Below are 15,863 nucleotides of genomic sequence, written 5' to 3'. Positions count from 1 at the left end.
TGTTTCTCATAATTGGTCACTTTTGTAAACTGCAATAAAATTTGTAATTACAACATTTAGCTTCACATGATTTTATAAAAAGTAAGATTGTGCATGTAATGTTCGAGGATTTGAAGGAATCTCCTGTCTTTTTAATTGTTTGATCCTCATTTAGTAGTTTTTTCCAGGATGCCGTGTCAAAAAAGTCATGTTGTTTGTCCTGTATTGACTAGATTGGATCCTGTATGAATGAAGCACATGTCTTTGTTGCCCCTTGAATAAATCCAAAAACTGTTTCACAAAAATCATGATCTGAACAAAAAATTTTGGATATTTTTCATTTATTATCAAGATAACTAGAGGCTTAGGGGACTGCCCAAGCCCCGAATTACAATGTTATTTATGAAAAATGTTGAATATATTGCTGTCACCAGCTCGAAGTGTTCTGCTTTCCTTGTAGGCCCATTCATTTATGTTGCCAGCTAGCTCTTCTTAGCCGAGGAGTCTTTTCAGTTGTTCATTAATGGGCATGTACACAAAAAAATGTCCTTTTTCCTCTAATGTTGCCTTATCATACTGTATATCACATAATGAACATTTGTATCATACCTGCAGTTTTTTGAATAATGTCTTATATACAGGGCAGTAATATTTGTTCACCTCCGGACATAGAGAAAATCTTTTGAAAATAGGCTAATTAGAACTGCGTAGAACCGCTTCTCAGTAACAGTAAATTCAACTGATCCAACAATCCAGTCAAAACAGTTGATGTAGATCCAGCTTTGAGGGAGAACGCCATAATAGTAGTAACAGCCCCACGATGGTTCACCTCAGCATTTGTGTGGAGAGGATCATCTATTTCCATCAATGAGCTGTGGCTGCAAAACAGATTAAACATTTTTGTGATTGGTCAAGTTCATATCGGATGAGTAGATTGGCAATTAAGATTGCATTTTTAGTCATAAGGCACTGTATTTCTAACTTACGTTGTCATAACCATTGTCTGCATTATTGGTGGATTGTGGCCATTTTCAATTCTTAAATCTTCCAGATTCTCAAAATCCACTTCTTGAAAAATCGAAATGTCCATCATTTAGCTACATATTACCATCTACAAAACAAAAAGTAATTTGAGATTAAATTATTCCCAAATAGAACCCATATAGAACTTAAGGCTACAGTAGGCCTATACGACGTAGGTTGATTTCCAGCTAGCGATTTTGTAGCCTATTGTTGCGATGAACAGTACCAGATCGGACCTGGATTAAAAGATCAACTAACAACATTAACATTAAACTAAACAATTGACCTATGCAATTGCATAATTCTCCATGTCTCTTGTTTGTCCTGTCAACTTTATTGAACTGTCAAACCAATAATATACATGTTTATTGATATTGATAAGGACCAATAAAGTCAATTTGATTTGCTTCAGCTTACATTATTTAAAATGATCTTACCTTCAAATGTTTAACATGTAGGCCTACTCGCGTATTTTAACTGGCCTTTTTACTTGCAATTTCTTTTTTTTAAACTCCATGCTTGCAAAAGACGAATTCGGTTGGTGTATATCGATATTTACGGGTAATTTTCCACTAAAAAGCGCATATTTGTGTTATTTGTCTTCCATTTTGGAACACTCAGTCAGGAACACTTTCCAAAAACGGCTTATTCTGCCAATTTCGGCGTTTTCCGCCAATAATTTTCGCCAATAACGGCAGAATAAGCCGTTTTTGGATCACTCAGTTTTGAAACTTTCACAGTCGTTTATGGCTTAATCAGCCAGTTTCAGCTGACTAAGTTTCGAGTTTTGCTTTAAAGTTTTTTGCGCACTTCCGGTTTAATTTGCGCATGTCGCCGATGACGTCATAATCTCGAGCAGACGATAAGCTTTCATATGACGCTAGGATGGAAATTTTTGAGCTAGGTAAAGTGGTTAAATTAACGTTTTTCTCAATGATTACGTGATATGAAGCCCAAAAACTCCGGGAAAACTCTCAAAACTACTACAGCATGAAACAAGTTTATGTATCATGATTTTTGTTAAAAATAAATGTGGGAACTAGTTTTAAAAACAATTATAAAGTTTTCAAGTAAACGTTGCCATGGGTACACATAAAAACATTTGCCATTTCTGGCGTATTCCGCCGTTTTTGGCGTAGTTAGTTTTTGGCAGTCCACTTGTTATATGAGGAATTCCCCGTGACCCACTTACACGTTTTCCCTAGTGTCTACATGGTTCTAGGAATAAAAGTATAAAAACAAATATAAATATAAATATATAATTATCATTATATGGGTACATATATATATATATATATATATATATATATATATATATATATATATATATATATATATATATATATATATATATATATATATATATATATATATATATACATACATACATACATACATACATACATACATACATACATACATACATACATACATACATACATACATACATACATACATATATATATATATATATATATATATATATATATATATATATATATATATATATATATATATATATACTCTTATATGTGCTAGATATGGGGTGGCAATCTTATTGAGACCTTACCTGCGGGGTGAGAAAAACTTGTGGGATGAGTATGCCACCCCGCGAGTCTGACACCCCTCAGTATCGTTCTTTCATCGATTTTGATGTACACAATCATTCTCGCGTAAGTCGGTTTCATAGGCCACTGTATATAACTAATGTGTTTTGCCGTCGATAGATGGCATTGTCGACGAAGTGGGCGGAGCTTAGGACGAAGTGGGCGGGGCTTAGATCATGACGTCATTCTCACTGCGTTCGTGGCGCTAGTGTATGCAATCCCATGATACCGCGCATGATTTTGAAATGGCCGCCATTCTGTAGTGGATTAATTGCAGTCTAATTGATCACTCTCGATCAATATACGTAGGTATTTTTTAAAGATAGTACTTCTAAAGACATTTCGGTAAAAAGTCTAGAGCTTAGGCCACCGTGTGCAAATTCTGTTCTTGAGATAATCGGCCTGGCTGACCAACCAGTACGCTCCCAAGTTCATCTTCATTCTTCAAGTTCAAGCGGAAGAAGTGACGCGTGGTGAATGGCCGTTTCACAGCTACGATCAGGGTACACGTAGTCGAGAAGGGTAGGCCTACCCCGACGTGATGATTGCCGAAGGGCTCGCGGTCTGAAAACTTTTGAAAGTGTAGGGCCTCGTTAGTTTCGATTGATCTAAATGTCATTAACTGGGTAAAAGTGCAGATCCGCACCTCTCGTAAATGGTTCAATCAATCACACTAAAAATCACTGTTTCAGACTCAGAGTGTCATTAGGAATTCAGTACATTGGATTATTTTTTTTATCTTCACAAGAAAGTAGAGTTTTTTGCATTGTTTTTGTCTCGGAATCGTCACGATTTATGAACCAGATGCCATATTGCATGGGCAAAAATCTAAAGTGAAGGTTTAAAATAGTTGCTGAAACAATGTTTCATGACCCACTCAATTTGAGGAAGGAAAATTTACTGTCAATTTCAACAATGATATCAGACAATTTGTCTAGCATCAATAACCCCAGTGACAGTTGAGACAAAAATTTTGATAAATTGTATGCGCTGGTTACCCTATCGTTTCAGCGATCGTCAAACTTTTCGGGATAAAACCCTGGCCAAAGATCCATTATCTAGTATAGATTCATAAAATAAATCACTGCATTCGATTCTGGGAGACTTTGGGGGCAACTTTTCATCCCAAGGTAAACCTGGGAGACTGTAAGCAACGAGCTTGGACTGTTGATCATTGTATATGGACAATACTGGCACCATAGAGTAGAAGCTCAATAAAGTCTTGAGAAAGGAAGAACATAAAACAATGTCATATATGCATCGCAAAATTTTTTAAAATTTATTTCTCATATCCTGTTTCTCTGATACATACTGAATACATTTATTTCAGACCAGCAGATAGAAATGAAATATAAAGTACCAAGTAATCAAAAAGAATGCAACACATGACTATGTAACAGTACACTCCACTTGATCTGATGAGCTTGGTTGTTATGGTTTATCTGAATATCATTTTCAAAGTAACTTCATAAAATGCTTAGAAAAATATATTTAAGCCTATATTTAATCCAGATACCTCATGAAGCAGATTAATCTCATTGGTCCCTAATGATCAGAGTTAAGTGGGGTTCGCTGTACAATTGATAAGTAAGATTGTACGTATCAATCAGCGATGGTCATCAACAATACACTTGACTCAAGGCCGAAACCAGAACTTTTGTTATTCTGTTTATATATAGTCATTTGTAAGGATCGTAAAAACTGTTGTATATTCTGTATAAATACTTTTAGAATTAATAAGACGTAGGTTTCCTTTCTTAATAGGACCTTCTTAATAACGATCTCTCATTCAATCTTACAATATCATGAATGATTATGAAATAATAAATGATCAATAACAAACTCTTAACTGACTATAGTTGGGTTGTTTTGTATTATCTGTACATTGGAATCTCAAACTTCAGGCAACAGAATCTATTTAAGTCATAACTGAAAGTTTGTTTTACATACATACAGTGGAACCTCGTTATAACGAACTTGGATACAACGATTCATCGGATATAACAAATAAAGAATTTCGTCCCAAGTAAGACAAGTTGACTAATTTCATACTTGATATAACGAACTATCGGTTATAACGAACATATGTAGATTAAAAAAACAATAGCTATTCGAGTGGAATACTTCCACCCATCTTCAGAGATTTATTTCAAATTGAAATGTCAGAATAAAAACAATAGCTATTGTTTCTTTAATCTACATTGTGGGTGTATTCACAACTTTCTATGCATTAGTATAACATGTGCTACAAAACCATTTTTTGGTTTTAGGAGCCTTTTTAAGGCCGGTACAATTCAGGTGATGCCACTCTAGGCAGCCATCACAAGCTAATTGATTTCCATGGAGATCATCATGGCATGATCCACATAACCATCCCATCTTTTGCAGTTCAGTTATTCGTGCCTTTAACATCAGCCACGATTCTTCACAAAAGTAATGTCGTATCCTGGATATTGAAATTGAATCATCCTTGCAGGCATGAGAAATATGTTGAATATTCTTTATATCGGTTTTCAGCAAAAGTTTTCCTTCTAGGGCAGCATCAGCTGCAAACTCACTCACAAACCATTTTAACATACCTTAAAATAGAAATGACCTGCATAATTATACAATGGCCTAATTTCTTGAACCCAACAAATAATAGAGTGGTAAATACTTACATCTGTCTTTCTCCTGTGGCAACTTCTTGTGATATGGGATTGGTTTCATCGATTTTGAAGCAGGTTTGAATCGCTTTTTTGGTATACCTACCGCAGTTAGTTCGGCACCCTTGGGTCTGCCCCTTACTTTCCTAACTGGCGGTAATTTGAGCTTTGATACCTGAAAAAGTTGATAGATGGGAATATACAAATGAAATGACATCAATCCATATCATTAATCTTGCAAACTTGAGGAGAATGATCCTCTGCATCTGTCCTAGAAAGAATTACTGTAATTTAGGACAAATTGGGGCAGGTTTAATCATCATTTCAACTAAAGTAAAGTAAATTTAGGGTTATCAAAAAGAGAAGTAATATATATTACCTGACAATGAGGTGAACTGATTGTGGAAGTGAAAACTTCTGATGACGATGGCGCCGACTGTATCAACGGTGGTATCTGTCGTTGAATACTACAGCTATCATACCGGACGACGCAGAAACGACTGACGGCTGTTGTCGTTGAATACTACAACTACTACCGGACGACGCAGAAACGACTGACGGCTGTTGTCGTTGAATACTACAACTACTACCGGACGACACAGAAACGACTGACGGCTGTTGTCGTTGAATACTACAGCTACTACTACCGGACGACGCAGAAACGACTGACGGCTGTTGTCGTTGAATACTACAACTACTACCGGACGACGCAGAAACGACTGACGGCTGTTGTCGTTGAATACTACAACTACTACCGGACGACGCAGAAACGACTGATCTTTCTGTAGAACGAACGTTGCTGCTTTCCTGTAAAAGATGAACATATACAACATTCATACACCAAGTAGGGGCCTATCTCACAATTATTGTCTACGTTTATTATTTTTGATTTCCTTATTTTTACCAACATTAAGTGGATCAAAGTACTGTAATTGTATACAAAATTGTGTAATATTATCCCAATTCTTCTTTAGAAGGTCAAATGAAGGATGTTAAGTACTTACTTGAAATGATTCATCTATCAAGTACAAATGTATAACAATCATACATCTATGGGAGTGAAAAAAATGAAACAACATGCAACTTAACAGGAGTTGATTAACTTCATGCAACAAACAATCATTGTTCAACTAACAAAAATGGGAATTTAACTTAAATTAGCATATAGCTGTGTCTACACTAGCTCATTGAACCTGCAATGGTAAACACAGGTTTGATGAAAACCTATGTCCACAGCGAGTAACGTCTACACTTACTCACTATGGTAGTACGAATCCACACCTGGTTTCTAAGACTCAGGTTTGCCAGAAACTCTGTATTGTTTCTAGCGTATTATAGATACACAAGCCAGGTCGAAGAAGCAAGTGTAGACTTAGCTTGAATGAACCATTATAATTGGTCCATTATAATTACCTCATTATCATCAAAAAAGCTATGAACAAAATATGCAATTGGCAAGTATCTTTCTTTTGCAGATATGAGTTTCCGCATATTCAAGGTCCTTGATTATGACCCCTGTCTATATGTACATAAAAACTCAATTTTAACAGTCCTAAAAAAGCGAAACAATTCACAAGCAACATGGGTTATTTTTGCAACTAGCTAGCAAATCATCGTTAGTTTCACTTATTAACTGGCTTATTAATTACCTCTTCACGATCAATTTCAATGGCTACAGCTTGACTATCTTGTTCCCACAGTGCAACAAGATCACGTAGCACCTTTATGCGTTGTTTATATTTGGTCATCGAACCTTCACTTGCGAGTGTAGCGAGACGTTGAGCAACACCAAATGCAGCTTTATATTTCTGTGGTTGGGACAAAGCCGTCTTACGACGTTGTTGACCAAGTTGTGTAATAGGTATCTCAGCATCATTGACATTTTCCGTCGTACAATTATACTGCTGTAGACTGTGATCTATATAACATCTTATCTTCCAACGCTCGGCAACACTGGTATCGGTATATAGATGATGATTTCTCTTCCGGCGAAGTGCGAAAATATGTCGACATGGTAATGAATTGAATTCCACATACTTGCATGTACATGTTTCACAGGATACCATTGCAACTCCATGTGATGTGCGCATTTCGACAAATACGGGATTATCTGCAACATCTTGGAATCTGACTTTTGATGCCAAGCTGATTTGATCAATCACAAGCTGATACGCAACAGGTGTCAGAAGGTCCATGTACATGGCTGCTGGTGAACCGGCGGGATGTGAATGAACCAAACGCTTGGTGATTACATTTGCAATACGACTGTCGCGTTCCTGTCTCAGACAAGCAATTACAAGCTTGAGATCATGAAAGAAATTCTCTAAATTCGAAAATCGCGCCACAACCTGCTTCAGTTTTTGGTTTATGCTTTCAATTCTGTTAGATGTATTATTGCCATAATGACAGGATTGCTTCAGACCTAACACCCATTCAGATCTGATATCATGCCAAGAATGTCTGTAATAGTCGATAACGGGCTGTATTCGAGTATTATTGAGTTTGTCTACGTTGCTCGTATATTCTTCTTCATTTTTTGAATACGCAATTTTTTGAATTATTTCTAGACAAGCATTTTTCTCTCCGATGCGGATGCCCATTTTCTCACAATGTATTTCTCTTCGCATTGATTTGAGGACATGAAACAAACACAGCTGTAACCTAACATCAGGCATCAGATTTTTAAACACGGCACGCTCTGTCATGTCCTTATCGGTAAGAACAGTTTTTGTTCTTGTCCAGGCAGGGTTATGTTTCTTAAATATCTCAAGCAACATCTCTAACGTTCCCTGATCTTCGCTGACGATCAAAAAAACTGACACTATCTCACTTTCTCCATTTCCGTCAACCACTATTTGTAGAAAAACTGGCATTCGTAGATTATTAAGCTTGTAAGTAGCATCTGCTATCAATAGTTCTGGATACTTGTTGAATTTCTTTTTCATGATATTATCCTGATAATATATCGCGCGAAGCATATCGGTATCATCACTGACGACTTCTACCGTAGCGTCTGGAAATAAAAGTTGGCAAGTTAGTTATCAATATCGCCTATCTGTATATTGTAGGCCTATAGGCCTTTGGTTCATAGGGTCCGTAGTATTGTGATGGACCGGTAAAGTCCGGTATCCGGCTTTTACCGAGTCCAAATCTGCGTTTTAGTGACACCATATTGTGTAGTGATTCTTGTGTTCTCTTTGGCGTGTTGAATAAAGCAAGCAAGACGTTAGGTAAATCTCGGCGTGATCTTAGGTTATTTTAGAGGTTCTGTGGCAACGATTATTCCGATCCCCCTTTCTTGACGGAGCCAACGAAAGAGGAGATTTCACAGTATAACTAACTAAAATCCTTTCCAAAAAAGATGAGCCAGATTCAAAGTGAAAAAATGGTGTTTACAGTCCGATAGAATGGAAAAAATTATGATAGGTAAACAAAGCCGCTATATAAATCACTGAAATGAATCTGAAATGAATCATAATTACCTCTTTCAGAAATGAGACTGTTTAAAATCTCTTCTAAGTCACCTGGCGTCCCCTTTAATCTTTTCTGTAGGTTTTGAATATCACGCAAAGTTAACTTCTTGCCAGAAATGCTCCTGATGTGATCTTGTAAGATTTTTTTGTTCGGTCTGGTCTTTAGAATATTGTTAACTTCGATTGTCTCTTTTTCATCTAATTTCCGACACTTAGGGATAAAAGCATATGCCCCCTCTGTGCATTCATGGTTATGTGTAGTATTCAGATATGTCACCACAAGATGTTGTCCATCCTTTGAAGCGCGGAAGTGAACACATGATTCACAATCTTGACGGAATGTCCTGTAAATACAGGGAAAGGAAAACATGATTAAAAAGGCCCATAAAAAACAGAGAACGAGAGTTTAAAGCTGTTTTAGAAAGAACGATACCTAGAAATAATGTTGCGAACATATTAATGTTGTGATGGTCTTACTGCAGCTATAAAGCCTATAGAATTAAGGTATCAGTTTACTGTCACCTCAAATGTCAAAAGTTGATGAGGTTTTTTTTCATTATTCATATCCATTATTCCTTCATTATATTAAGTCACCAACGCCGAAAAGCTTAATGTTCTATTATATATCATTATATATTGGTCCTTATATATTGGTGGCTCTATAAGCTGACAAAAGCTTCAATTTATGTTCGATAGATGGCGCTAGTGGTTGCTCAGCTGTCAAAATATCTTTGCACAACAAGACAGTCGCATTCCAATAATAATCCCTAAATATCAAGACATAAATATTGCCATCTAAACTTCTAATGGCAATCTACATCTTAGATATTGATTTTGCCAACTTTTTTTTAGCATTATGTGTTTATTATGTGGATATAATTAGAACGTAAAAATGGAAAATAATGAGAGAAGGAATAATGAAGAATTTTCAGTAGGCCTACTCAAAGTCCAATCCTGGTTCTAAGTCCGATCCCACTGTACATGAGATTCTAAGTAGTAACCACAAAATCAATTTAGTGATAGACCTTAGTGATATATACATACTTCTGGTTTGGTCTCAAGCCCTTGCTGCATGTCTTGTGTTTCTTTCCCCCTTTCAAACAGTGATAATATACTTGATAGTATTTTATAGCGTTCTCATTTGTCTTTGGTGTACTCTTTGGTGCGCCATCCAGTAAACGAGTGTGACGTCGCCAATACGACATAAGTTGCTCATCTTCGAACAACTTTATAGCAGCCAAAACATCGTCAAAAGACGAAAATTTGTCTCCAACTTTGAAAATCCCCGACGAAGTTGAAGAACGCGCCATTTTTAGTTGGAATTAGTGTCGGAAAATCCCGTATGACGTCACAATATATTTCAGCCAATCAGAACGAGCCATTGGCAAAATAGCGTTTACTAAAATAATGCCGCATTGGCAAAATATCCACTTCCTTTAAACAAACATAAACTAAACGGTAAGATTCGCTGAAAGAATGCAGATTTGTTGCCAAAATCTCCGTTGGTGAAGGTGCAGATCCTCACCTCTCGTGATCGACGCAATCTGCTGAATGACAGAATCCAGGCTAAAATCTTTCTACTCTAAGTAAAGATATCTTAAAATTAGCCAATGGCAATCAATGTACTGAATTGCTGATGACATTTTGAATCTGAAACAATGATATTTCATGTAATTGATTGAACCGTTTACGCGGAGAGGTGCGGATCTGCACTTTTACACTCCGTTTTTATTGATTTATGTTACTTGCAGTGAATCACAGCATTAGGCCTAAGCCCAGGGTTACTTAAGTCGATGAATCAAACCAGGCCCAGTTTCACAAAAATGTTTAATTTTTAACTCATCACAGAGGCTTTTCACAGTTTGTGAAATATTCATAAATCGAATTGATTTCGATTGATAGAACACTATATCCGTGTTGACGCGATGTAGAGAGAATCCCACAAATAGGCCTATAACGAAAAAGTCCAAAAATGAAACTTTGAGATAGTAGTTTATTTCAACGTTTCGACTATATCCTAATAGTCATCTTCAGGAATAGTCATCTTCATTATTCCTGAAGATGACTATTAGGATATAGTCGAAACGTTGAAATAAACTACTATTTCGAAGTTTCATTTTCGGACTTTGTCGTTATAATTGTGGGATTCTCTCTACATCGAATTGATTTGTTTGTTAATTCAGTTTAGGCATATCTTCAATCGATTGAGGCCTCAGTCCTTATTGTGAAACTGGGACCAGGGCTGATCAAACTGTCTACGGTTAAAAGTTGAGTTGGAGTTATAGCAGTAAATATTCAGTGAGGTAATGCTCCACCGGAGGGAAAGGGGGTAGCGTATATTCCCCAGGTAGAGATATGAGAACAAGCAGTAAATAGTGACATTTATACTGTTCCATAGAGCCAGACTGGTGCATTTAAAAACAACCATCGTTCCGCCCATCCATAAGCCTAATAAATGACTTTCCCTATTTTGGAAATTCAGGAAGTATTTGGAATTCATGGCCCAAGTATCTAAACCAACTAATACATCAAGCCTTTTCCATTTTTAGGCGAGAATAATGGATGTAAGGAAAAATAAGGTATGTTAGCCTCTACTAAGTAGGCTAAGAGATCAGTGCTTTTTGGTTGGCTTTAGCCTTTACTTAACACAAAAGTGAGGCCTGCTCTATAGCAGCATTGCAGATGATTTCATTTTTTTCACAGCGAGTGAATCCCCAGAAGATGGCAGTGAAATATTTCTTTGAGAACTGTGATCCACCTGGATTCTGTATTGAGCAATTTGAAGGAAAAGGTAGGTGGATACCCATTGTATTTGTAAGCCAGGTATTGCGATCTACACCTGGAAGGGCATACCGTACGTCCGTCTTGCGACAGGAAATTTTGAAGATGGTTTGGTGTACCCATGTGGCCCATCATCATGAGAAATTTGGGTCGATCGGGTATCAGATGGCTGCCTAGTGAACCATGATTAATTCACCAGGGTGTTGAATATTGAATGTGACATTTCATCAAGTGGGCATGGTGTCCCTAGGCCCCTTGTTGTTCTCGCAACCATGCCGATTTGTTTCTGAATAATACTTATATTATCTGATGTTCTTCATATATTTCACCAATTGAAGATGTATGTCCTATGTCCCTTCTCTAATTAAAAGTAGTGTCATATCAAAAATTATAACTGATGCTACAATGTGATATTCACTTATTTCAGGAAGGGGAGTTGTTACAGTTCAAGAGCGAAAATGTGGTGATTTCCTTCTAAATTATGTCGGGGATCTTGTGTCTGAGAATGTGGGCTCCATCAGAGAAGACCTATTGTCATCTGGCTTCCGATTTTTTTTTCAATGGAAGGGAAAAAAGTTTTGGTAAGAAACATATTTTACCTTTAGGCCTATGTGAAAAATCCTTAAAAATGTGTAGGCCTTATCTATAATGCTCATAGGTGTATTGATTAATGCTGACAATTGTAAATAGGATTATTGCCTTTGCACTGGTAACTTGCCGTATGATGGGCATGTCAAAGTTTATCAATAACTTCATTTTGGGGCAGACTTTTTTGAAGAACTTCTTTTAAAGCTGTAAATCTATTTCAATTTCATCAAACTCTGAGAGCAGACTTAGGCATTCAGTTTTTCATCATTTTCGAAACTGCTATTCTTTATACTTAAATAGCATTGACGCTTCCGATGAGCCAGTTGATGGGCCTATTCTTGGGAGGCTCATTAATCATGGTGATAAGAAACAAATCAATTCGAAGATGAAGGTATTGGAGACTGATGATGGCAAACCTTTTCTTGCTTTATTTGCTACGAAGGATTTGAAAAAACATCAAGAATTGTTGTATGATTATGGCTTGGATAGTTATCCTTGGGAAAAGAATGTAAGTTGGTCATGGATTTTAACACATGTTTTCTATTGAGTACTGATTCCATCATATAATCAGATAAATTTTCTTTCTCAGGAAATGAATATACAGCTAGGTAATTAACGTAATGAATAACGTATTGCATTTGAACCCAAGATAGAGCCTGCTTAAGTCCGATCAGCGTATCTCAAATTTTGATACAAATGTATAATTTTTTATGTCAACTATATGTCTGATTTTAAAAAATTATCCATCCAATCCTGATCAATTTTCACCAGTTATAATTTGAAAATAAATAACGATGCATATTAGGCTACATTTGTAGGCCTATCACTAGGCCAAAATTGTTTCATTGTGTTTTAGGTTAAATCAGACTTCAGCAGACTTAAAAAGGGGCTCTTAATTAACTACTGGTAGTCTCTTACTATATTTATGATATGGCCTCAGTGAGCTCAGCAATGATATGGTTTGCTAGAGAATTATATTTCTATGATGATCTGATTGATGATATGACCCGAGAGAGGTCTGTAATTTGTTGTAAGTTTAGTTTGCTTATTGTTTTGCAAAAAGGGGACATACTCTATCTGTAACTGTAAATAAGCTACATGTTGTAACAGCACATTTCATTCAGACTGCATGGATGATAGATGCTCACTCCAGTGATACCTACAGATGGATTGAAGTTTCATTCAATACACTAGTTTGAACCTCAATCTTTTCATTATTAATTATTAGAGTGTATTTCAATATGAAATTTATAGTGTATGTCCCTTAAAGCGTGTTATGGAGTTCATCCTTGGGGGTTCGTACTTTAAGTTGTTCAAAAGCATTTGAAAAGAGTAAAACAGTGGAGTAGCCTACAAACACATATTTCTATGATTGTGGAATGTGTATGAAATATTTTTTATCCTTTGTCCATTGAATTGTTTCTGTTATAGATAATTCATCCGTGGTTGAAGCTTGCATCAATGAAGGATCATCCATGCCCAAGAATCTTGGTATAGAAGGTAAATCATATATGTTTTAGATTCAGAATGTTTAAACATAAACTTCAACGAGAATACATCCTTCTGAAAGAGTGGGGTATACTTGCTTAAACACTATCAATTCATAAATGATTCAGTCCATGGGTATAGTTAAATCTGATTAACTTTATGTTATTAATCAGGTGTAATTATGTTGTTAACAACCCACAAGTCACTTTTTGACTTGGCCATAGGATTATAGGCCACTTATGAATAATTCACCCCGCAAGGTATAAGTAAATCTTATACACTTGCAGTTGTAAAAAAACTCACAAGTAACTTACGTATGCTTGATCTATGTAGGCTACTTAATTGATATTGATTTACCCCGCAAGTAGGCAAATCTTAAATGTATTATTTGTTTGACTATATGCTGCTATTAGTTCACCACTCAAATATTAGTCTGAAAGTTCTGACCAAAAGAGCATAATTTCTCCCTCAAGCTGATATCTTATGCTAGAAAAATATCTCCATATGAGCTTTGTATCCCACCAGGTCCTATTTAAATTTGAAGTTTTCACTCATATTATTTGTTACTCTTATATAGGCTACGTGTATAGATAAGGGCATAAATGCTAAAAGGTGTCATTTTAAATTGGATGGGAAGTAAGACTATTGAATGTTCATATGAAATATGGCGTAATATACTTTTGTAATAATGTGAAATACATATATTATACAAGCACCCATCCATCCAGACACGCCATAAATTTCAGGGTTGCATCTTTTCAACATTATTAGTAATTGTAACTGTTAGGTACAAAAGACATGATTCACCTCAACAAAAATTAGTCAAATATTCACTGCTGACAATTCATTTCCATTGCAGATAAATCATCATCTGTCGTTTATATTGCTGATAAATCGTCACCAATTGGAGCTTGCAGTACGGATGAAATGTCGTCTGTCGTTTGCGTTACTGATAAATCATCACCAATCGGAGCTCGCGGTACGGATGAAATGTCGTCCGTCGTTCGAATGTCATCTGTCATTTGTGTTACTGATGAGTCGTCACCAATCGGAGCTCGCGGTACGGATGAAATGTCGTCCGTCGTTCGAATGTCATCTGTCATTTGTGTTACTGATGAATCGTCACCAATCGGAGCTCGTGGAACCGATGATATGTCATCTGTCGTTTGTGTTACTGATAAATCGTCACCAATTGGAGCTCGCAGTACGGATGAAATGTCGTCTGTCGTTTGTGTTACTGATAAATCGTCACCGATCGGAGCTCGCGGTACGGATGAAATGTCATCTGTCGTCTGTGTTACTGATAAATCGTCACCGATCGGAGCTCGCGGTACGGATGAAATGTCGTCCGTCGTTCAAATGTCATCTGTCGTTTGCGTTACTGATGAATCCTCACCAATCAGAGCTCGCGGTACGGGTGAAATGTCGTCTGTCGTTTCCGTTACTGATAAATCGTCACCGATCGGGGCTCGCGGTATGGATGAATTGTCTTCTGTCATTGGTGTTACTGATAAATCGCCATTAATCGGAGTTCACAGTACGGATGAAAAGTCGTTAGTGGTTTATATTGCTGATAAATCGTCACCAATTGGAGCTCGCGGTACGGATGAAATGTCGTTTGTCGTTTATGTTGCTGATAAATCGTCACCAATTGGAGCTCGAAGTGCGGATGAAATGTCGTCTGTCGTTTGCGAAACTGAAAAATCGTCACCGATCGGAGCTTGCAGTATGGATGAAATGTCGTCCGTCGTTCGAATGTCGTCTGTCGTTTGCGAAAGTGATAAATCGTCACCATTCGGAGATCGTGGAACCGATGAAATGTTGTCTGTCGTTTGCGAAACTGATAAATTGTCACCAGTCGGAGATCGTGGAACCGATGAAATGTTGTCTGTCATTTGCGAAACTGATAAATCGTCACCAATCGGAGCTCGCGGTACGGATGAAATGTCGTCCGTCGTTCGAATGTCGTCTGTCGTTTGCGAAAGTGATAAATCGTCACCAGTTGGAGATCGTGGAACCGATGAAATGTTGTCTGTCATTTGCGAAACTGATAAATCGTCACCAATCGGAGCTCGCGGTACGGATGAAATGTCGTCCGTCGTTCGAATGTCGTCTGTCGTTTGCGAAACTGATAAATCGTCATCAATCGGAGCTTGCGGTACGGATGAAATGTCGTCTGTCGTTTGTGAAACTGATAAATCGTCACCAACTGAAGCTCGCGGTACGGATGAAATGTTGTCCGTCGTTCGAATGTCGTCTGTCGTTTGCGAAACTGATAA

At 37.0% G+C, this 15,863-nt stretch overlaps 2 protein-coding genes across 2 annotated transcripts; one reads left to right on the top strand and one right to left on the bottom strand.

Annotated features, from left to right (window-relative positions):
- Positions 1-5,695: 5,695 nt before the first annotated feature.
- On the bottom strand, positions 5,696-10,037 carry LOC141913845 (zinc finger SWIM domain-containing protein 3-like). Its single transcript, XM_074805010.1, has 4 exons — positions 9,772-10,037; positions 8,737-9,071; positions 6,904-8,267; positions 5,696-6,061 (listed from the first exon to the last, which is right to left on the bottom strand). Exons 1-4 carry the CDS (start codon positions 10,035-10,037, stop codon positions 5,696-5,698), a joined length of 2,331 nt encoding a protein of 776 aa, XP_074661111.1.
- A 1,246-nt stretch (positions 10,038-11,283) lies between these two features.
- Positions 11,284-14,657, top strand: LOC141913966 (N-lysine methyltransferase KMT5A-like). The gene is made up of 6 exons (XM_074805197.1): positions 11,284-11,306; positions 11,431-11,518; positions 11,936-12,089; positions 12,397-12,604; positions 13,528-13,596; positions 14,444-14,657. Exons 1-5 carry the CDS (start codon positions 11,286-11,288, stop codon positions 13,591-13,593), a joined length of 537 nt encoding a protein of 178 aa, XP_074661298.1. The 5' UTR covers positions 11,284-11,285; the 3' UTR covers positions 13,594-13,596; positions 14,444-14,657.
- The last annotated feature ends 1,206 nt before the right edge of the window (positions 14,658-15,863 follow it).

Source organism: Tubulanus polymorphus, chromosome 12, assembly GCF_964204645.1.
Source record: "Tubulanus polymorphus chromosome 12, tnTubPoly1.2, whole genome shotgun sequence".
Lineage (NCBI taxonomy): Eukaryota > Metazoa > Nemertea > Palaeonemertea > Tubulaniformes > Tubulanidae > Tubulanus > Tubulanus polymorphus.
Note: the sequence above shows the minus strand (reverse complement) of the source record. Positions and strands in the feature narration are given on the sequence as shown.